We start from the raw sequence: 22,641 nt of genomic DNA on the forward strand, positions 1-22,641 counted from the left end.
TTGGATCTAAGGAAGAAATTCTTTACTGTTAGGGTGGTGAGGCACTGGAATGGGTTGCCCAGGGAAGTTGTGAATGCTCCATCCCTGGCGGTGTTCAAGGCCAGGTTGGATGAAGCCTTGGGTGACATGGTTTACTGCAAGGTGTCCCTGCCCATGGCAGGGGGGTTGGAACTAGATGATCTTGAGGTCCTTTCCAACCTTAACTATTCTATGATTCTATGATTCCCCAGGGCAATGGCTGTATCTACTTTCCAAGTAATATTGTGCTATAATCCTACTGAATTGCAGTTATATCCTCCAGTCAAAATTCATGACACTGTACAGTTGTTGTGTTGTAAACTGCATTTTTTATTTTTCCTTATGAAGCTTTTGGCAAGGAAACTGTCAGCCTGTAATCAGCTGGACTGTATGGGTTTACAGGTAGGGTGTGAAGAAGGAGAAAGCTTAGTCTTATGTGCTGCGAGGCCGTTGCAGGAAGTGCTTCCGTGACCCCTCTGTGCTCCTCCCCATCTAGAAAATCCTCTTGATGGTAAGCATATAAATAGCTTAATAATTACTAAAAGATTTAATAAGGGTGCAACCATCTTGTTCTACTCTCAGCTCACCAATGACGTCTTCAAATTTCTTCAAAGTCAGGTGGAATCACCTTTCATGAAAGTGTGCTTTTGTCAGAAGCAGGTATTTCAGCTCAAAAAGATAGTAGTTTCTTTTATTTTCCCTGTAGTTTCTTTTTGCCTTGCGTATTTTGCAGGCAGTCAGACTATGTACAGTTGAATGTTCTCTCCCGGTCTTAAACTCTGATTTTAAAATGCTCTAAATTAAATTATCATTATCTTTTTTTCATTAAGAGATAGAAATGTTTAGTTAAACTGAATGGTCCCCTGGCATTGCTAAGGCCCTATGTGTACATGCACTCATGAAGATTTACAAAGAGCCAAGGCAGCCACACAGAGATGGCAGATGCTTTATTAAGAGATGAACTGTAGCACAGAAAGAGAAGAGAAAGCTGGGCTGGGGCTTTCTTCAGCAACACAGACAGGCCTGCGTTGGTTCCCAAAGAGTTCTCCATGTAAAATTAATCTGCAAGAATATTAGCATATGAATATTACAGCTTATGAACCAATACTCTTGTTGAATAACTTTCCATAACTAATGCCGACACACTGAATGGTTTTCGATACTCCTATAAAAAAACCTGCTTCTGAAATGTGATTTTATCAAATAGTTGGTATATTACTAGATCAATGAAGTCAGTTACACATTCCAAACATAATGGTATGTAAATTAAACTAAAAGTTAATTTTACATTTTCCCTGAGCAACGAAGTGACGTCCTGATGGATATTTCATTTTATTTTTCTTGGTAGATCATATTATATTTTCTTTCTCCTGTTACTTCCCGTAAACAGTATAATTTCATATTGCTGACAGCATCTATACTAAATACCACAGTGAACGAGGGAGAATTGTATTATTCTGTATATACTGACAAATCTCTTTGCTTAATGTGCATTCAATAAAGTTAAAATAGCAAATGTTATTAAACTAGGGGAAAAGCACAATGAATGTTATTAATGTTCTTTGCCAGTGTTATGCATGTGCCACATTTTTTTCTTCCCTTTGAAAATACAGTTTTATTGAAATAAGTAAGAAAAAAAAACTTCCTGCATAAAAGTGCAGTAGCAAGAAAGATATTTGTTTCAGCACAGTCTCAAATTATAAGAGAGCCTATTTCTTTTTGGGGGGCAGTGGAGAAAGGGCATTAAATGCTGTTTTCTGTTTCCAATTAAACAGCAGCATTGAAGATAAAATAAATGTTTAAGAATCAATATTTTTTCCTTACTCAGTCAGATGCCCTCCCATATTTTTGAAGTCATATACCCATAGGAAGAATTTAAATAATGACCAGCTGCTTATTTTACCTCCATTTCACAGAACTGAAATGTTGTCCTTCATAAGGAGTTATGTAACAAATCAAAGTTGAAAAACCACTTCAGGGAGCCTTTAGCTAAAGCTCTCTTAGTCCCCATTGCCTCACAGGAGCGTCAGTCAATATGGAAAGTGCCCATCCCCTTGTCAGTGAATGGTTTGTGTTTGAGAAGCCACAGTCAGGTGCTTAGTTTTTGTTTGTGCTGTAGTTGTGTTATCATATCAGTGTTGTCAACCTCGTTGACTGATCCTTCCAGCCCCTACTTCCGTAGGGCTGAAGGTATCAAAAACCAGTGGTTATCTGCCTTTGGAGGAGCATCACGAGGTTGTGCTTGTGGTGCCCATAAGAGCTAATGAGCCAAATGGCATCTCTGTGGGCTTTGTTGAGAAAGAGTGTTGGCCGGGATGATTGCCTCCAGTACAGCAGTATTTCTGCCCTATCTGTTGCTCAGGGCTGCCTCTTCCCTTTCTCAACTCTAAGCCTGCCTTTCCCAACTCTTGCAGCTGTAACCAATGACCCTGGGTTGTTTATAGCCATTGAGCTGGGCCGCAGTGTTGGTGTTCATTGTTGTTACTCCCATTTCAACTCCACCTCACAGCAGAAGAATTTGGTGCTAAGCCGTTAGCTGCATGGCAGGCCCTGGTCTCAGCACAACCTTGGTGAGCACATGGCCTGATGGAGGAAGAGTGGCTGTCCCTTTGCTGGTGTCCCCTTTCTGGCAAAGGACATGCTGCTGTGCTGGACAGGGCTGTCTCCTGCCATGATGCAGTATGCATCTGTCCTTTCAAACCCCCTGCATTTCAGCCAAGATTGGTTTTATCATTAGCACTGCCTCACATTTTTACCAACTGAATCACTGCTACAGCAGCATAATATATAATAATGTATATTTCCAAGTGCCAGCGCTTCTCGTTTAAAGCTTAACTCAGTTTTAAATCCCTTTGGAAAGGAAAAGCCTTCAAAATACTTAATAAATTCTAATCTTAATCATATTCATCATTATTAAAATTTGAAATAGGTTGAAATACTTAAGGTAAGTGAAATGAAAAAACTAATAAAGGGCATGAAACACACTGGAGAAATGGAAGAATAATTGCTAAAGATTAGGAAATCTGAAATGGCCAAACATGAGAAAGCCTTCATTTCCAATAAGCACTTATTTAAAAGTTTTGCAATAGCTTAATAATATAAAAAGAGATTTTAAAAATGAATTGAATGTTAAGTGCAGCAGAGTGGCAAGAAATATTTAAATCTATCAAAACTTAAACTTGTCCTGTCTGTGGGCTTCATGCATGATTTAAGCCTTGTCAGTTCTTGAGAGATTTGATTCATTTGTCATCAAAGAGACAACACTACTGTTGTTGTTATTAATAATAATTATTAACATAGTGGTAAACGTAGTGTTCATAATTAGTGCCTAGGACTAATAAAATACTACGGCTGAAGACGCTAGGTTGCTTAGTCTTGTACAGGCAAAACAAGATTCTTCTCTTCCAATGAACGTGTAATCTAAACATGAAAGGAGGGACCTCTTAAAATATTTTGGTTTCAATTAAAAGTTCTAAAGATGCAATTGAAATGTCAGGCTTCTATTGTATCCTTTTTTTCTTTAATGTTAATGAATAAAATGTGCCTTTCTTGACTATTGGAACTAATTTGAGAAACATGTTTGAGAGCTTTAGAGACCTCTAAGCCTCAGACAGAGAAATATCATACCCCAGGAAGTTTAGGGAAATTGACTTTTTGAGTGTTGTACTGCACTAGGGGTGTTTTGATGATGCTCTTCAAAATGTGTTCTGTGAGAAATTGGAATTAGATATTTAAAAAAAAATGAATCTATTAATTTTTTTTTTTTTATTATAGGAATTACCTACCTTGACCATGCTGGTTCAGCACTTTTCCCAGAGAGTTTACTTAAAGCTTTTACTGATGACCTCAGAAATAATGTTTATGGTAAGTGCAAAACAGAATTCCCATCAGTCTTCTCAAGTTTCCATCTAAATAGACCAAAACTATGCCTCTTGAATTGCTGGAAGAGTACTTCTGTGGGCATTTTAATGCTGCTACAGAGCACTTGGAAGACCAGTGATTCTGTAAAGGAGTCATAGTTCCTTTACCTTACCCCTGGCTTTGTTCTTTGGTGGTCAAGGACGTGTCTGTATTGGTGAATAAGAAAAATCAAAGGGAGCATGACTCTGCTGCCCAGGGGTTAGGGCACCCTGCTGGGGATAAGCAAATACAATGTAGCTCTGAGAACTGTTTGTTCAGTCTTTTTTTTTTTTTCCCACACAAAATGCAACAAAACTACTTTCTTATGAAAGGACCAGAATCCAGAACCACCCTCTTCTTAATGAGAGTCATCACAGGGATCTTATACTGTGGCTTAGTACCGAAGGAAGCTTAGCTAGAAGATGCTAAGTGAATTGATTCAGAGAATAGGTGCCATACCTCTCCCAGACTATTAGACTGATGTGCATAATCACAGAGAGCATGTGTATTGCCAAAGCAAACTTGCACTTAAAAAAGTGAAATATCTACAGAATTGTTAGTATCTAGGTATAGATTTAGCTATTGCAGCTATGAATGCGGGCACTTTAGCACAATCTATAAGTACTTTGTACCCAGATCCTCTACTTAAACCTTTCATCTCTTTCTAACATTATTATCTAGCTTTTGCAAAGAAATGTTGGACCAGATGATCCTTGTGGTCTGGTCCAACCTGGTATTCTGAGTCTATGAGCTAAGAGCCACACACTGAATGTGCTTTCATACAAAGGCAGCAGCATCCATTGTTTAGGAAATACTGTTACTGTGTGAAAAAAATTTACATTAGACTGATACATGCTTAACCAGAAAAAAAAATACTGTTCAGTATTATCTATATATTCTGTTACTAGTTCCACTGAAGAGATCAAGATTTTTTATCTATGGGCTATGTGTCATTTTGCCAGTTTTGTGTCTAACTTGTGCTCCCTAATACCCAGAGCAAAGGGATTCTTCACTTAGAAACTAGATACAACTGTTTTAAAAGAAAAATGTTCACTGAAGCACTGGCACACTTGAGCTTATCACCTGGGCAAGCCACTTGACAGTTCTGGATAGTTTTAATTTTCAGTGTGTCATTGTACTTGTCATTTCCCTCTCATTTGTTTCTTGAATGCTGGGAAGGTATCAGGATCCAGAGTGTGGATCTGTTCCACTGTGAAATAGATGTGGTTCTCGATAGGAATAGGTTTTTTTTGCTGTTACAAGATACATTGATTCAATTGCATTCAAAATCTTCTATTCGAGTGCATGTCAGTGCTATTAAAATTAATGTTCTGTCACTACAGTCATTGTAAAGTGAAATGTACGCACTCTGGTTCTAGTTATTTCAAACAACATTGGGCTCAACCCTGGCAATAAGTGAAATCTGTGGCAGCAAAATAAATTAATTTGTGAATCAATTGAGTGCTTGTAAAAAGAAATAGTAGTGCTGCCAGTTTGGAGCAGATTTGCACAGTACCTATAATGCTATGGGAGAACAAACTCTATAATTTCTAATACTGCATTCATCTAAAATGATATTATGAGCTCTAGTATGATCAAATCTCTTTTTTTTTCAGTTATATCTGATATGCTGAGGATAGTAAAGAGTTAATTTAAAAGGCACAGATGTGAGGGGGGGGGGGAGAGTTTGACTTCCAGCTCTTTTTATTTTTTATTATTCTTGGTGCTAATCCACAGGCTTGAAGAACTGCAGTTTAGCTGTTGCATGTGCAAATGAGGGAAAGTAATGTAAGAGAGATTCTCACTTCTAAATTGAGAATATTTGAATTGGAAATTACAGAAATGCAACATCAGACATGAAAAGTCTAAGTATTAGTTTTGGGGTTGAGCTCTAAACTTATCATTCTTTCCAACACCTTCACTCAATAACTTTCAGCAAGGTGATTTTGAAATTTTCAAGAGAGTAGCTAATATTGTAGCCTACTGATGAAACAGCATTAATATAGCTTTTTTTTTTTTTCTTGCTCTCTTTCCAAACTGTTTAGGCAGGTTCTTTGAGCATTTACTAGCAGGAAAGTGTGCTGTGCCTGTGTCGATACTGCTGTAATCTTTTCTGCTCAAGAAGATAAATTCATGCCGTTCTTATGTGCTGTCTTAATTACTAATATGTGCTTGTGCTGAGCTGTGCTAAAGTGACTACTAACCTTGCAATAAAACTTATATTTTCATGAGCTATTTAAATTTCAGACACTAAAAACACCAGGGTTAGTCCTGGTGTCCAACCATGAATGTCTATTATCTCCAGATGCTGTCTCTTCTGAATTGCTTCTTAGCTAGTGTGCAAATATATCTATGAATGTGTATTTTGTCTATACTTTTTCCTTGTATGTTTGTGCATATGCAGTTGTGTTGGGTTCTTTTTAAGGGAACTATCTAAGTATTAATAGCTGAAGTTTCAAGGTCTGTCATAATTGCTTTCTTCTGTTATATGTCCCTTCTCTCGACTAACCAGTCAAAGCAGCTTCAGGGCATTGCTGTGAAGTATATGTTAAATCTTTCTTTGTCATCTTTTCAGGCTGGCTTGGTGTAATACTTTCATAAAAGAAAAAATTAATAGCAAAAATGTGATTAATGATTAACTTCTATATCTCTGTTGTCTCCTAGGCAACCCTCATAGTCAGAATATCAGCAGCAAGCTGACGTATGACACAATCGAGCATGTCCGATACAGGTAGAATAATCTTTCTTTCAGATGTTGCACAATGCACTTTGTAGTTTTCTTTTTGATTAACCTGTGCTGTTTTGATGGCTTTAATGAGATGTCATTTTCTGAGGGTCATCTATCACATCTAAAGAAAACACTTCACTTATTAAGCACAAGGTACTTCTACAATCAAGTGTTGGACAGTCAGTTCTTTTTCTCCCAGATGCCCCAGTTCTCAAAGTTGTGGAGTTAAATTAGAGCTGTAATATAAGTCTATGGTTTTAATTAAGATACAGAAGTTACAATCTCAAAAGTGATTATTAGTAAGATGGTATGGTAAGATAGTAAGTTGGAACGAAATACAAGGACATAGTTAAAATTCAGATGAAATTAAATAGGTTATAATGGCTTGTGAGAATTTATAAAAAGCTTATGGGAATGTGTATGTTGTTTAACAGCAGGTACTTCTGTTGGAGTAATAAAATACCTGTTAATGTAATTTTAGTGTGATTTTAAGAGCAAAAAGAAAAAGGTAAAATTGAGTGCTGGGGCTTCTGTGTTTGGCAAGGGGATTAACTGAATCTCCAAATAAGGTATTCCCCTGAAAGTTTGGGATAGAGTATACTGAAAGTACACTTCTTGCCATTAGACACCGTGTAGAAATATACACTTAGGTACTTTATTATTGGTTTTAGGAGGTTGTTTTAACTAACTTGCTACTTTATAAAATATGTCTTTATTGAAAGACATGTATGATTTTAGTTTGTTCACCTGCATTTAATGTCACTCTTTGTGCAAGAAAAGAAGTGTTGTGGATTCCTCTTTGTTTTATCATCTTTCATAAAAGCAAGGATTTCTCCAAAACACATTCCAGAATTCAGATCAGTAGTGATCGAACTATAGCGTAATATTCATTGTTGTAATGAAGAAAATCTGTCATACACCTTTTTACTGCTTTTTATCTGACTAGATTTTTATGAGGGTGTGAAAAAGCCCTAAGATTTCTAGCTGGAAGGTGCTGCTGGCTATAACCTGTTTTCACTTTCCCACCCCCAACCCCCTCCAGTTTTCTGGACAACTATTCATTTTTGCTTCTTCTGCAACCCTCTCAATATGCTTTGCAGGCTGACAAACTATTAACATAGGGCCAAATGAAATGAGACTATCTATAAGGAATAGCTGTTTCCAAAAGCAGACACTTATAGCCAGGTACAGCAATCCTGCAGCACTGCAGAGTCTTCTGAGCCTACCTGTGTGCTCACATGCAACTTTAGCATTTTGGTTTCCATTTACTCTCAGTGATATTTCAGTGTTGCCGTTTCATTGTTCTTCTTATGAAGGCACAGTAGAAAGTGTAGATCTTTCTAGAATAACTATTATCGTACTCTGTGTTCTTCTTTTTTAGGGAGTAAGGGAATAGACTTTCACCATGTAACATATCACTCTAAAAAGGTTGACATCTTCAGCTTGTTTTATTTTGGATCCTTCTCTAGAAAAGATTAAGACTTCTATAAGAGAAGGATGTAAGATTCTAAGAATCAAACCAAAAGGTTGGGTGGTTTTTTTTTTTTGGTTGATTGTTTTGTTTTTTTTCTTTTTAGGGAGAAAACCCCCCTGCATCCAAATGAACACCTTTAGTGCTGCACATAAAAGAATTTGCATCTATCCCTATAGAAATTCAGTCATTATTCCTCAATAAAAATTTTAGAAGCATAGTCATCAAAAAGACATAGTCATAAAAATTCAGGAAGAAAATGCCCCTGAACTAGTCAGTAAGTCATCTACCTAAAAGGCAATTGAAGTATATTAAAAATCTATATTTCCATGCTGTTGCAGATAATCAAAATAAGTAATACAGCAAAAGAGGGAGACAGACATATCTATCCTGAATCACAGTGCATGGACGGGATTTCTTTAGTGAAAGAGTAACTTAGTGGCTAGTTTCAGAAATCTTAAAACAAATAGCTTGCATATAAATCTGCTTCTTGCACATGGCTGCAGGCAGAAATATGGCTTTTTCTAGTGTTTGACTCCAACATGATATGTTTTTTTTAAAATAAAAATTAATTTGATTTTCTGATGAGATGACACAGCAACTAATTAAAAACAAACACAAAGCTTAATTTCTGATTTATATTAGTCAATATTGGTGATAGCAGCAACAGAATAGACTTTCTAGTCTGGCAGTGTACACTGTTCCACAGTACAAAGCTGTATGATTTGGTTTTGCCTTATTATTTGCTTGGTAGACAGAATTGACTCTTAGAACATGGATTTGCAAGAAAATAACATAAATAATTAAATATTTGAGTCAATGGATGTTTTCTACACTTAGGAAATTACAGTAATTAAAGCACCTTACCTCTTGACCAGTTGAATTACAATAAGAGTAAAATAACTATTTTATTCTTAAAAACATTGCTTCTCTTTACTTGAAATGAACTGCAGAGACATTGTGTGTATCAGTGATTCTGAGAAGAGGAAGCAAGAACTGTAGTAAACCTTGCTAAAAAGTATTAAATGTATGCACCAAAAGTTTATAGATCCTTTTTATGACTTTGCTTACAGATGTATGGAAATGCCATTGCTCCACTTCCATAGAGCTAAAGAACATAACTGCAGTATCTCCTGATGATGCTGCAGATAATGCAACTCAAGAATTCTTTACGCTGAGTATTAAATAACCCTTTTCCCATATGGAATCATTTTAAGATACTAGCTTTCTGAATATTTTAAAACTTTGTCCTTGTAGATTTTACAATATCAAATTGTGTAGCAGTGTCTTCTAGCCAAGAGCCAGACTTAAGTTTTAGAGTTGTTTTATGTTTGTGGTGTGTTTAAGATATACAACAGGATATTTTTCATTTAAACACGGGTTTTTTTTTAATTTAATAGAGTTTTAATGTCCATCCTTGAACTTTTAGGTACTGCGATATGCTAAACTTAAGCATACTTTGCGAATTCAAATATACATTAAAAATGAACCTATAAAATTTCAGCTTTCACGGCCAGTCATCTAGACTGTGCGATATGTATCATAGAATATTACAATTTTCTCACTGAAGCTAAAAGTATTTGGCATTGACCTAAATGGGATCAAGTTTAAATATGGAACCAAAACATATATTTCTATAAAGGCCTCTCTCAAAATATGCCATCTAAGTGAACTGTAAGAGGAGAATAATCTCTGTAGCCCATGCATACAAATGAAAAAAGGTGCAGTGGGCATATACAAAATAAATGTAAATGGTTTAGTATTTTAAAAAGCATTTACTTCTGTGGTAAAACACATAGGTGATACTGGACTTTGCTAAGGAAGCAGTCTTATAAATGGTGTTTGCAATTTCATTTACTTTGTATTTGTAGAGAACATTTCATGATAGCAAGGTAAAGCTTTACATTTCCTCTGTAAACGTCCTACATTGCTTATGAAATAAGTTTCCATTCCAAGTCTATTTTTTTTTATTATAACATGTTCTGAAATGGTGCTATGCACAAGATAAGATTTTATTTTCTTTTATTCCCAGGTTTAAGCAGTTCTGTGTCTGAAAATAGTAACGTTAGAACTGGTACATACATGAAAATTGGTTGACCTTTCCTACACAGGAAGAAATTGTAGATACAGTATCTGCTTAGTATTGATTTGTCCTTTGCAAAGGTCATCAATGGGAGACCGTACAAATGAGTGACATCTGAGTGCTGCATCCTGTCCTCCTTAATGGTACCTATCAACTCGAAAACCTCCTTTCAAAACTGAGATGGTTCAGCCCTTTTGCATTCTTGTTTTACAGTACCATTTACAAATGATGCTTTTCCTCATCCTACTGCTCAGCAGGGCAAGTCTGAAATACCACAGTCGGTGAAGTCTAGCAAAAGGAGTCTGTGCTCACCAGGGTGGTGGCTTATTCTGTACATGGCACATGGGAGAATCATTAGAGGATAATTATGAATAATGGATAGTTCTTTTGGAAGAGCTTGATGATAGGCAAAAGGGATAATCTTTTTCCTCATGGTTCATGAAATTATTTTATGTAGGTGTGCAATGAAACAATCCCAGTGTGCCCACAGTGAGCTGGTTGATATCCCAGCTCCATGCTCTGTTATGCACTGCATAGCAACAGAGCAATGGTTTTCGTGCAGGTGCTTCTTGTTGTCCCCTTGGCCACCCCTATCCTGTTCTGCAACTGTGGGAACCTTTTTTTTTGTCTCTTTCTTAGCAGTAAAAGAAAAAAGGCTAGTCAGGTGAATAGTGAACTTAAAATGAAGACAAATGTCTCCATTTTATAGACAGTTGTTTTGAGGAGTCAATCCATTAATTTAGGTGGGTTCATTCTTTGCAATCCTATGCAAGGTAATAAAAAGCTTCTGGATGGGGTAACAGGTACTGTTATTTTTTAATTAATTAGGAGACTGGTTTAAGGACCAATGAAATCAGTCTGGTTTATTTTGAACTTTATTCCTGGACTTTTGTCTCTGTTTTGCAAAACTCATTAACATGATAAACTAAAGCTTTAAAAAGGAATTTGTTAATACTGTTACTCTTCCAGTAGCCAGCTTTATACATTCACAGTTTGTACAAAGAGACTGCAGTAAATAAAAGTTGTGTATCATGGTCATGCTCTTTGAGTAATCTCTGTTGCAAAGAAAGCCAAACCTGGAATGCTCCATTTAATGAAAGAAATAAATATTTCAGTAAAATAAATTAAAATCTGGAGGTCAGTATTGCTACTTCATAATCACAAAGGATGAAATGCTTCTGGGCAATTCTGAGTTTAATTTGCATGGCTGGTTAGAGGGTGTTTTGCAAAGAGTTCTGAAAAACAGTGAATACGACCTTTAATTATTTTCCTTCCCAACTCAGGAAAAAACCTCAGGAATCTGCCTTTATAATGTGGCTGTGACAAAGAAGCAGTGGAGAATAAGTTTGAAAGCAATCTTGCTGTGCCATTGCTCTCTAAATAGCATTCAGAGTAGGGAGAGTGGTGCAGGCTGACTTGGATTTAGGCCACCGTCTTGGCTCATATTTTTTAAGTGCACACAGCTTTGCTATGTCCTCAGCTGCTCTTTTGGCAAGGACCTGATACCCTCTATGTCTGAGGGGAAGGCTGGGAGAGGGCACCTAAGGTGATGAATGAGCTATTCCAATTGGAGCAAAATACATTGATAAAAGTAGTGACATTTCCCCAATGCAAATTCTGCTTTTCCCTTCACTTCTTTGTCTCTTTCAGAGTTTATATGGAGGTGTTTTTTTTTTTTTTTCCTCACAAGGCTGTACAATACTCGTAGAAGAAATACAGTGTTTCTTCCTCTTCTGGATTTGCAGTTACTTCCTAAGAAACAGTATAGTGAGACACAGGTCTGTGACTTTTCTGGGAACACTTGTTGCCCAAGCTGTTTAGTGTGTAGACACATAGTCCTGTTTAGCTGTTTGGAGCACTAGCCAACTCCAGGGGAATGTGACAACTTCATTACTGGCCTAGATGATTATTTACATTCTAAATAAGATAGAATATTTAGCACAAAAATAATTTCTGCCATCCCCTCTGTGCACCTGTTTGTGTTTGACAACTTTGTTTTGACTACAGTGTGCTTCTGTTTCTCAGCATAGTTATATAATATTGAAAAGGTGCTTCACTTGTTCAAGTCAAGGAATTTTGAATTCCATCTTGAGTTATGTATGTTGTACAAAATTCAGGTGATTTTTTTTCTTATGTCTATTTTTTTTTTAAGACTTCAGACACCTTTTGTTTTGCTCCACCATCTGAAACTTAGTCAATAACCCTCTACTGAGAATTGCATGACAAATGAAAGTTTAACCTAAGGCTATTGTATTTTATGTTATATTTACCATCATAACTGTCGTGGTTTAAGTGCAGGCAGTAACTCAGACCCATACAGCTAGCTCAGTTGTTCCCCTCCCCCTTCCTCCCCCCTCCCCCACTCCTGGGGAGATGGGGATGAGAATGGAAAGACTGTAACTCCCACGGGTTAAGAGCAGTCCAGTAGCTAAGGTATAACACAAACCACTACTGCTACCACCAATAATAATAATGATAAGGGAAATAACAAGAGAAGAAAATACAACTGCTCACCGCCTGCCAACCAATACCTAGCCCGACCCAAGCAGTGAGCTCCCCCTTCCAGGTTACTGCCCCCAGTTTATACAGTGGGCATGACGTGCTGTGGTATGGAATATGTCTTTGGCTAGTTTGTGTCAGGTGTCCTGTCTCTGCTTCCTCCCAGCTTCCCCTCCTCTCTGGCAGAGCATGAGACTCAGGAAGTCCTTGGTCAGAATAAAGATTACTGAGCAGAAACTGAAAACATCGGTGTTATCAGCGCTGTTCCCATGCTGAAAATCAAAAACACGACACTGCAGCAGCTACTAAGAAGGAGAAAAATTACTGCTACTGCTGAGCCCAGAACAATAACCCTGGGAAGGGCTAATTCATCCATGGTTTTAGAAGCACAGAGATAATTTATTACTGCACCTTTTAAAGAAGTCTCTAAGAATCATTCTGTGAAGTTAGCAAATCTGGCATTATTTTGAATCTTACTCAATCTGAATATCTGTTGTTACAATTAAACTGTTGAAGAGACATTACAGCATTTCAAAGGGTGGCATCTGTGTCTCAACAAATCTGAAATTTCTGGTGTCACTTCTGCTAAAAGGCGGATCTTTTTTGCACAAATCCTTATACTTGCTACCTGCACTCCACCTTGCTGCAGTTTTAACCAGCCTACTTGAGTCCTTAAAGGATCATCATTTGCATTATGAGTCTTTTCCCCATCCAAAAGCATGTAAATTCTGACTACTTACTTTTCTGTTTTCTCAGCTCTTTGGTACTGTTGTTGTTATACTTCATGGTCCTGTCTTGATTTTTAGCACTTTAAACAGTGGTATCCACTGAAATGGTTTTTGTATAAAGTCAACCTAAGTGAGTAGCTATTAGTGTTGATTGTATTTTTTACTATTATGAACAGGGACTAGCTAGTTCATGGCATACTATTTACATTTTGAAAACATATATATATATTTCTAAACTACTGGTTAACTTCTAACCCCCTGAATTTAGTGATGTGTTCAGGAACTTCAATTATTTCTCCAGAAGCAGATAAGATCTCTTCAAATAGTAGTAACCTTGTGAGATGATTCTGCAGTGTTTGAGTGATTTCATTACATTTTTTTTCCTTTTAGTTGTGATGTCACCTGAGAATTATCTCTGTCCCTATTATATCAAGTGTAGCTGTGGCTGTCTTCTCATCTCTGATAATGCCATTGGCTTTTATGTGTTGTTGTAGACTATGTGTAGCTCATCGGTTCTTGCAGACAGAGAAACACCTTTACTTTTCCAAACAATGGCACACACCTTCAGGTCTCTCTAATGAGCAGGCTATTTATGGTGTCCATGCTACATTTTGTAGTCCTAGTGCTGGTGGATTTTTTTTCTGTTTTGCAGCTCTCTGCAACCTTTTGTCTTGCTGCAGTTCTCAGTTAATATCCCACATCTATTAGTGGTGGTTACCTTTTTGTCTTTCCTCAGCACTGAGAACCCACTTGGCCACAGGCAGATGCCAGCTAACCATGTTCATTAAATATGTAATGGCTTGTAACCTAGGTCATTGCTGCGCTGCTGAAAATTTGAACCTTTCTGTGGCAAAAAGCAAGGCAGCTGCCCAGGTTATATGTTAACCAAAGGGACTGGAGCCAGGGGAAGTACTGCACCAGCAGTGCTGAGCAGAAGAAACTGACAACAGGGAGTGAAGAAGAATGGGCAGTGGTGACTGGCAAAGGGTAATGACGTGGTGCAAACCAGCAAGCTTAGCCCGAGCAGGAATGAAATGAGAGTGTGAAGTCCCAGTAAGGGTTTTGGGAGGTTTCAGAACAGCCAGGTCATAAACATATCTGGGCTAGTATGGTTCAACAGTATGGAAATGCACCGAGATTGAGTCTCATTTCCTGCTATTATAGGGTACTTTTCATCTACTATTGGTGATCTTTTTCCCACTGGGAGGGCTAGAAAACTCTCTCTTCCACTGGATCATGCAAAGTCAGTGTTCTTTTGTTTCTGCACCAGAAATTTTTGTTGCCTATAGGCTTTTGTGGTCTTTTTCACCTTTACCACCTTCTGATGCATTTATGTAAAGGAGGCGTGTCCCATTCACCTGTTTTTGTAGGTTGAACAAGATAAGCTCCTCTAGCTTCTACTTCCAAGGTGTACTCTCATTCCCCACCCCAATCTCATTGACCCTGTCTCTGGGCTTGTTCTGATTTCCTTCATCTTTCAAAAAATGTGTAGCCAAAAGAGAATGGGGCTGTTGAAGTAAGTCCTACAGCATAGCAATCAAGACTATGGTAATTAAAACAGAATAAAAGATTCATTCAATGTAGGTGTGGCCTGATCAAGTATTCTGGGTTCTAGGAGAAGACAAAAACTATTGTGAAGGTAAGGAAATGGCAGTGGCATTTCAAATGAATAGAGGAAACCTACAGGCACAATGAATTTCCATGTTGAAAGAAACTACCTCTTTGTGGGGATTCTTCTAAAATGTGATAAATTTGTTGGAAGATGTTTTGTCATGTTTGGTTTTTGTTCTGAATTTTCATGTTAGGCTGAGAGTGATAATGTGGACCATAAACTGGTTGATACTGATATGAATAGAGCAAAAATGAAAGAAGGCCATGAGATTTTGTACATGGAAGTGTTATGTACGAAACTACATTGACTTGAAGGAGAACAAATTATTTGATTATCTTGATCACTTTGAGCATCTAGTTCTTTGGAGCTAAATGCACTACTTTTCATTGGTAGTTTAAAAATATGTAACAAATAGGTACCTAAAACTGAGAAAGACATTTGTAGTATATGCTGGTAATATTAATGATTTCCTTCTAAGTTTATTTATTCTTTCTTTTGTTTCTCTGCTTATTTCATTCAAGTTTCCCACCTGTTTAAAACTTTATTTCTAACAAGAAAGTTGTAGCAAAGATGTCCTTGAAACGAAAGGTGTCTAAGAAGCAGCATAAGTCACGGTAATATACAGGAATATGAAAGATAAATGAAGCAATACTTTGAACAGAACCATCTCCTTTGTATTAAGGTTAAAAACATCTAGTGAATCCAGGTTTAGTTTGCTAGATTTTATTAGTATATTTGCTATGTGTCAAGGAAGAAGAAAATTGCATCATTTGTATTATTGAGTGCCAGTTCAATAACGTTGCTAATACTTTAGAATTTATTCCAATCTTCTGGATGGTGAGACTGTTTAGAGGAGTAAGATGCATATGCTTTAGATTTTATGAAGACTCCCTAGGCTTGTAGTGAATCCAGTGTTCACAGTCAATAGCGTTCAGAATAGCTTTTCAACACATGGGCTTTTCTCAACCATACTCTTACCACTTATTTTAACTTGTCTTTCTTTACCTTTTTTAAAGGTTTTTAGTATTTCACAAGGGGTTTTTTTTCACAATACTTGTTACACAGTAAGGGGTTTCTAGAGACAGGAGTCATTCCTTGGAAAATCTGTCTCTGCTCACAGACCAGATTTTTCTGACTCGTGAGTAGACTATGTATGAAAACAGTGTTGTCTTAGAGGAAGCAAAAGAAACCAAACCACCAAAAGATGAAAGATGATGAATACTAAAACTGACCTCTGGCATATAATGCTGAGGCTTTTGTGCTAATACGGGAAACACTGTGCTTTATTGGTGCAAGCATAATCCTAGTTAATTTTGCCCTTCTAAGAAAAATTTCACGGACATGTTGGTTTCAAAGTCCAGCTGGAAAATCCTGTGTGGTGTCTCCTCAGCCATCTCTAGGAGGCTGGCTCTTTGGTCAGCCTTCTGTGAAACCTCTAGTTCACTTGCTGTCCGTTCAAGTTCTTTGCAACAGGAGAATGAGATCTGCCTGACAATAAGAGCTTGTTTGAAGATGCTTACAATCTTGCTATAAATCTATAAAAACTGAAGGTTTTTTTTTATTTCACACAGATTTGTCTTTTTGTGGGAAGTGAAAACTAGAATCCAAAATGTTCTGTTAGACAACAGCTGCTCTGCTAGCCTTTCAGGGCTGGAAACCATTTAGTCCCACATTGATACACTGCAAATCCTATAGTCTCCATGTACAAGCTTATTGGAAAGTACCTATCTGGTCTTCCAGGGACAGAACAGTGGGCCCCATATATTTAACTTTAATTATGCAAAAATGCTGAATGTGGATCCTGTTAATATCATACACACCGTATAATGTGATTTTCTTAGTAACATACTTGGGAAATGTTTCCTCCCCTGCCAAAGGTATTTAGGAATGATTCTGATTGCTTTATTTTTATCTGAAATCATGTAACAACACAATTCCAGTAACAGTATTACAGTCTTCCTTTTTAGCTCTTCAGGTATTACCATGCTTTCAGACTTGAGTGAGAAACTACAGATCTCTGAAGTGTGGCTGAGACAGCGTGTGAAGGCAGTGGCTGAGCCTGGGTGAAAACAGACCTCCTAACTCTTCTTAGTCACGTTCCTCCTATGTGAATAGTATGCTACGAGTGGATAATTTCTGCACGATTGTCCATGACTGCAGCATAAACTTTGCCTATGTTTACTTGTGATGAGTTAAACGTGTTACCATAGTAGATTGAAAGGTCTTTGTAAATTTGTCAGCAACGGGTTACCTTATCTAAGGAGGAAGCCTGAACAACCATGATATAGGTCAAGTAACCAAACTTGCCTGAGCCAAAACAGGTAGGAGCAGGGCCTCTCCTCCCTCCTACTTGGCAGATATAGCTGTTCATAAGAAAGAGGAGACCTCCCCCCCAGCTTTCCAGTAGGTCTTTCCAGCAGGTCTTTCCAGCTGTCTTGATAGTTATCTCAGTAAATGAGATGCTGTTGCTTCTCTTCAAGTCTCCTACTTTCTTCTTCAGGTGGGAGAAAGTTTTACCATGTGCCAGCCTTACAGGGTACAGTCTGAGCCATATTCATAACCTGAAGACAGTGCACAATGGTAATTTTCTGTCAGTCAGTGAGAAGTACTTGCTGTATGGAATATAGTCCACTAATGAGTATAATATGCTACCTCATTTGTAAGGAAAATAAAGTAGTGTAATGTACTTTGTAGGCACAGGTACAAGCAACAAAATTCTGTACTTTTTCAGCACTTTGAACTATACCTGTGAAAATTTAAAGTCAGGGATACATAACATAGCTCACAGTAGCAGGTCAAATAAAAAAAGACTTAATCTGAAAAAGTGTAAAGCATTAACAAGCTGCTCCAAGTTTATCTGACCATGTTTGCCTATTTAAACATCCAAATGGGATGAGATTGCTATAACAAATAGTACTGGTATTTAGCGTTTGTAATGAACTTCAGAATGAGTTCGATGAAGTATGCTTTTAGTATAAATTGGAGTTAAGCTATACTGCCAAAATATGATATTATAGGTGGTATTCTTAACAATGAAGAGCAAATGAAATTCTGCCTGTTTTTAATTAAATAACCACACACTTCACTGAGTTTTGGAAATTTAATTCTCTTAATCTGAGGTCTCAGGCCCTGAACAGCCAATGTAATTTGAAAGATAGTGCTGATATGTTTCAAAGCTGTTTGTACTTAACATAATATTCATGGTGTTTTCTTTTGTAAATTTGGGGTCCTTTTGATCTCTTCAGGTGCTTTTTCTATTGTGCGAAAAGGAGTGAAGATAACATTTTTCCTGGTTGTGGCCCATGAAAGTCAGAGCTGAAAGCTGTGTATCAATGAAGATGCAGTCAGTCACGAGTATCAATGAAAGGGCTAAATCATCTGTATTCTTGTATTTCTGCTGAGGGGTTGTTGGTTGAAGTTATTCCCTGTGGACAATATGCTGAATATGTCTGGCCTAGTGGAAGGTGTCCCAGCCCATGGCAGAGAGATTGGAACTAGATTGGAATTAGATGATCTTAAATTCCTTTCCAATCCAAAGCATTCTATGATTTCTATGTACACCAGGAAGGCATTCCTGGCAACTCAAAGATATCGGAGTCCTTCCAAAATAGGAGGGATTCACCATAAATTCTTGCTGGGAAGAGTACCTGCCATTTTAAAATGCATGGGTTTGACAAAACACTGGAAATACAGGTAGCTGAAGATGCTCCTGTGGACAGGTCATGAAACTTAGAGGAAAGATATTCCCCCAACAAAGATGCCAGGGATGGATGTAATAAATTTACACACACCAGTGCTAATTGCTTCATTCTCAGTGTTGCAAAGAGATCTGCAGAGCTTATTGCATAGAGGAGAAAAAGGAAAAAATAATTTTTAATGTTCATGTTATACTATGCTTTATGTGCCTTTTTGAGAGGAATTAATATATGCTTCATCTTTTTCTACTCTCCCTAATTACATTATCATATGATTGAAGTTACTACAAACTAAACCAAAGATGGATATAAAGTAATTTAAGAATGAAAGTACAATTTTGCTTACCAAGGGTACATGATCTGAAGGAAGGTCTAGGTAATTAGCTAGTATGTAAAAGATGTTGGTGTTTCTTGAGTTCAGTATAGTTAAATTTAAATGTTTTGATGGTGAGTTTCTCATAAAACGACCATTTTCAAACAATTTCAGAACTATATATAGGAGGTAACAATCTTTTTGAAAATGTTTGTATGTGGTTTAAATGCTTTGGAGTCATCTCAGTTTATTTTCACAGCCTCAGGTATTTTTTGACCTCCATTATAAGTAATTTAAAAACAGTGGCATATCACATTTTCTATGTCACTTCCTTGACTTTCATTTTCAAATCTAATTGAGGTTTACTTGCAATGAATTTGAGCTCTCAAATCACTTAAGCCATTATTGTAGCAGAAGCACTTTGCCTTTAGGGTGTACTTGTATTTCTACATTAGCAAAATTGTGTTTTGTACCTGTACAGCGAAATTCCCCATATCAAACTCAAAGAAGAGAAATAGAGATTAAATCCTCTTTCTACGTGCGAGAATTTTGCTGAAATGGCTGTATTGATTTGTTATCGTATACCTGACCAGTGTAGTAGCTATGGCAGTAGAATTAGGTAAATGTGAAATTAAGCATTTGGGAAACTATATTCAACATAACTTTTCAAGAAATCAGAGTTATAGTGTGCAATTAACAGCTTAATGGACCTTTACCTCCTCTAGCAGCTCATTTTAAATGAGACAGATTGCTTGGCAGTGTTTAATAAAAAGTTTGATTACATACAGTGTGTAAAATGAAGACTTTAAAATTAAGCATGTTAGAAGCAATTTTTCTCAAGCACACGTGGGTTGCTAGAAAAAGACCGTGTATGAACTTGGTAACTTAGAATATAATTACTGAGCTGCAAAACATTGTGAGTCATTTCAAATTTGTGAATGGCAGCTCCGTGGGAAGGTCCAATCACAGCAAAATATAATGTTGCTAAACTTATCTTTACAACCACAGTGAAAGAAATCACCCTGGTGATTTGTTCTGTGTAGCATACAAATTAATGCCACTTTCTATAAGGAAAAGAAAACCCAGCAAAATCTGCATAGAGACCAGCAGATGTATCTTTCATTCGTTCTTATATGGCAAAGCTTTGAAGACACCTTTTAAGGGAGCCACAAGATGAGTCGAGACACAAATCATGCTCTAGTAGCTTTGCTTGAGTGCTGCTCTCTCGCATAACATCCTTTCATGCCTCTTCTGGAGATTCACCCTTGGTACTGAAGCCAGAAGACTTGGGCTGCTGACAGTCCTTTTAAGTCCAGATGTTGAATGTGGAGCTGAAGCAGAGGACACATTCACAAAAACTTGGTGCCAGCTGTGAAAAAGATCGGTAGTTTTTGGCAGGCATCAGGGCAGGAAAATAAGGTGGTCAAAATCACTGCTGTCAGACTCCGAGAAGCTCATAATAACAGCTGCAGCATGTGGCATGCCTAAGGTCCCTACTAGCCTGGTGTCCTCTCTCTGAAAGAGAGTATGTACGATGGCAAGTACTCCCATGGAACGTGCTCTTCTCTCAGTGCTCTGAGTGGATGCTCAAATTGAGACTTGCACTGACTTGTGGATCTGGGGCTGAGAAGACCAGTATTCTGGGTATCATTTAGAAGAGAACAGTTTTCAGAAGGTTCTATGTCTGGACACATATTTCCCAACCCTTCCTGTACTTTATTCCTACTGTTAATGGTGTTGGGGGGAGTTGTGGTAGGTGGCTTTCAGCTGTATGTAACTTCTACGCTTTTGGGTCTACTGTAAGCATGCTGGCAAGGCAAAGCTACTGATACAAGGTAAAGAAGTAAATGAGAATCTTAAATTCTTCCTCGAAATCTGTGAGATTATTTCTGTGTTATGCAACACTTTAGGGTCTGTTAGACCTATTAGAAAATGAATACATGTTTCTCTGGTGCGTTGGTAGTCCCACTGCCACTGAAGTTTCTGAGCCTACAGTGTTTATAGTTTGATAAGCACAATCTGTTATATGCTAATAGTGTCATATTTGCTTATTTATGGAGGTGATTTTAAATTTAGCCTCTCACCATTGTGCCAGGTGCTTTGCAGAAAAATTAAAAACATAAATTACATAAGATACCTGCAGTGGGTACAGTAAACTAGTGCTGCTAATAAAAATGACCGCCAAAGCACACAGCTGAGTTATTTGAAATAAACACAGAAAAAGAGATGCAAGTCAGATGAAGAGAACAACTACTCAGATGCAAAATTAAATACTAGGACTTTGTAGTCTTTAGTTCGTTACTAAACTAAACAGGAACAGTTTGTACCAGGCCAAAATTACTAATGAACTGGAAACAGGGTTCTAGTAAATTTATTAATATATTTTCTACATTTCTTGAATAGATGTTTCTTCCCTCTTCTTTAGCCAATCTGCTCTAGATATTTGCTACAGGTTTATCTGCTGATTTAATAACAGTGCAAAGGGATTATTATGTTTTGCTTCTGCCAACATGAGCAGATGATACAGCTACAGGAAAGAGCTTTGCAAGGCAGAACAACATTGCATACAGAACCCTATGTTTGTGTTTGTTTATACCTGTGCAGTGCCTGTGATGTGGCTAGAAGACTGGTAATGTGAAGGAAAAAAAACAAAACTACCAAACAAATTCAAATCTATTGGTGGTAGGCTACTGACAAAGAAAACTCTTTGGTCTTTACATATGCATCTTGTCTATTTCTGTGGAGCAGACTGAGATAAGAAACCCCAGAAGGCTCTTATACTGTTACGTGGGTGCCATGATTTTATTTTTATTGCTTATATTCTGTTTCCCATCCCCTAGCCCACCCTTTAAACCCAAGTTTTAGAATAAATTCTGGAAAGCTTAGATGAGAAGTTTCTCAGCCATTTTCACAGGTTTTTGCTGTTGAGCTCCAGAGTTTAGGGCTTCTGACATTATTTTCTCTCCTCTAGTTTTGTTACACAGGATAAGACTGATCTCATACTATTATTGTCCAGGGAAGAGTTATACTTTAAGGAGAAAATACATACTGCCATTCATCACTATTTTCTGTGAACTTAATTATTTTCCTGCTTGTTCTCTATCTAAAGTGTTATTTTCTCACTTCACCGTCTACACTGGTTTTACCTGAATATTCTAACTCCTTGAACCCTCTTCAGTGATTTGAATGTCAACTGCATTACTTTGAGATATATTTACCAGTTAAGAATAGCTATATGAGCTTGCTTATGTCCTGATATTGTGTGTGTAAAACAGATCTTCAGATCTGCCATGCTGCTTCTGAAGATCTGCTAGAAAAGCAACAGCCCCTAACTTTTAGCCCGGTGGCTGCCTTGAAAAGATTTGAAAATGATGCTATGGACATCAGCAAACTTTAAAAAAATACTCTGCATTTAATAGTCTGCAAACCAAGCAAGAACAAAACAAACCCAACCCCCAGAACAGAATTTAAGATTCCTGCATTTCTGCCTGTCTGGAATTCCGGGCCTGGCCCTGTGTGTTATGTCTGTGCAAAGACTGGGCGCTTTCGTGTCTACAATAGGAACACTACTTGCACTGACTGTGAAATTGAAAT

The 22,641-nt window shown here is 37.4% G+C and overlaps 1 protein-coding gene across 1 annotated transcript in view; it reads left to right on the forward strand.

Moving 5' to 3' along the window:
• Positions 1-22,641, forward strand: part of MOCOS (molybdenum cofactor sulfurase) — a 214,441-nt gene that overhangs the window by 21,567 nt on the left and 170,233 nt on the right. Inside the window, exons 2-3 of the mRNA XM_005153576.3 lie at positions 3,793-3,882; positions 6,583-6,649. Of these exons, the coding sequence (XP_005153633.2) occupies positions 3,793-3,882; positions 6,583-6,649 (157 nt within the window). The remainder of the gene's footprint in view (positions 1-3,792; positions 3,883-6,582; positions 6,650-22,641) is intronic.

The sequence above is a fragment of the Melopsittacus undulatus genome, chromosome 1 (assembly GCF_012275295.1).
Source record: "Melopsittacus undulatus isolate bMelUnd1 chromosome 1, bMelUnd1.mat.Z, whole genome shotgun sequence".
NCBI lineage: Eukaryota > Metazoa > Chordata > Aves > Psittaciformes > Psittaculidae > Melopsittacus > Melopsittacus undulatus.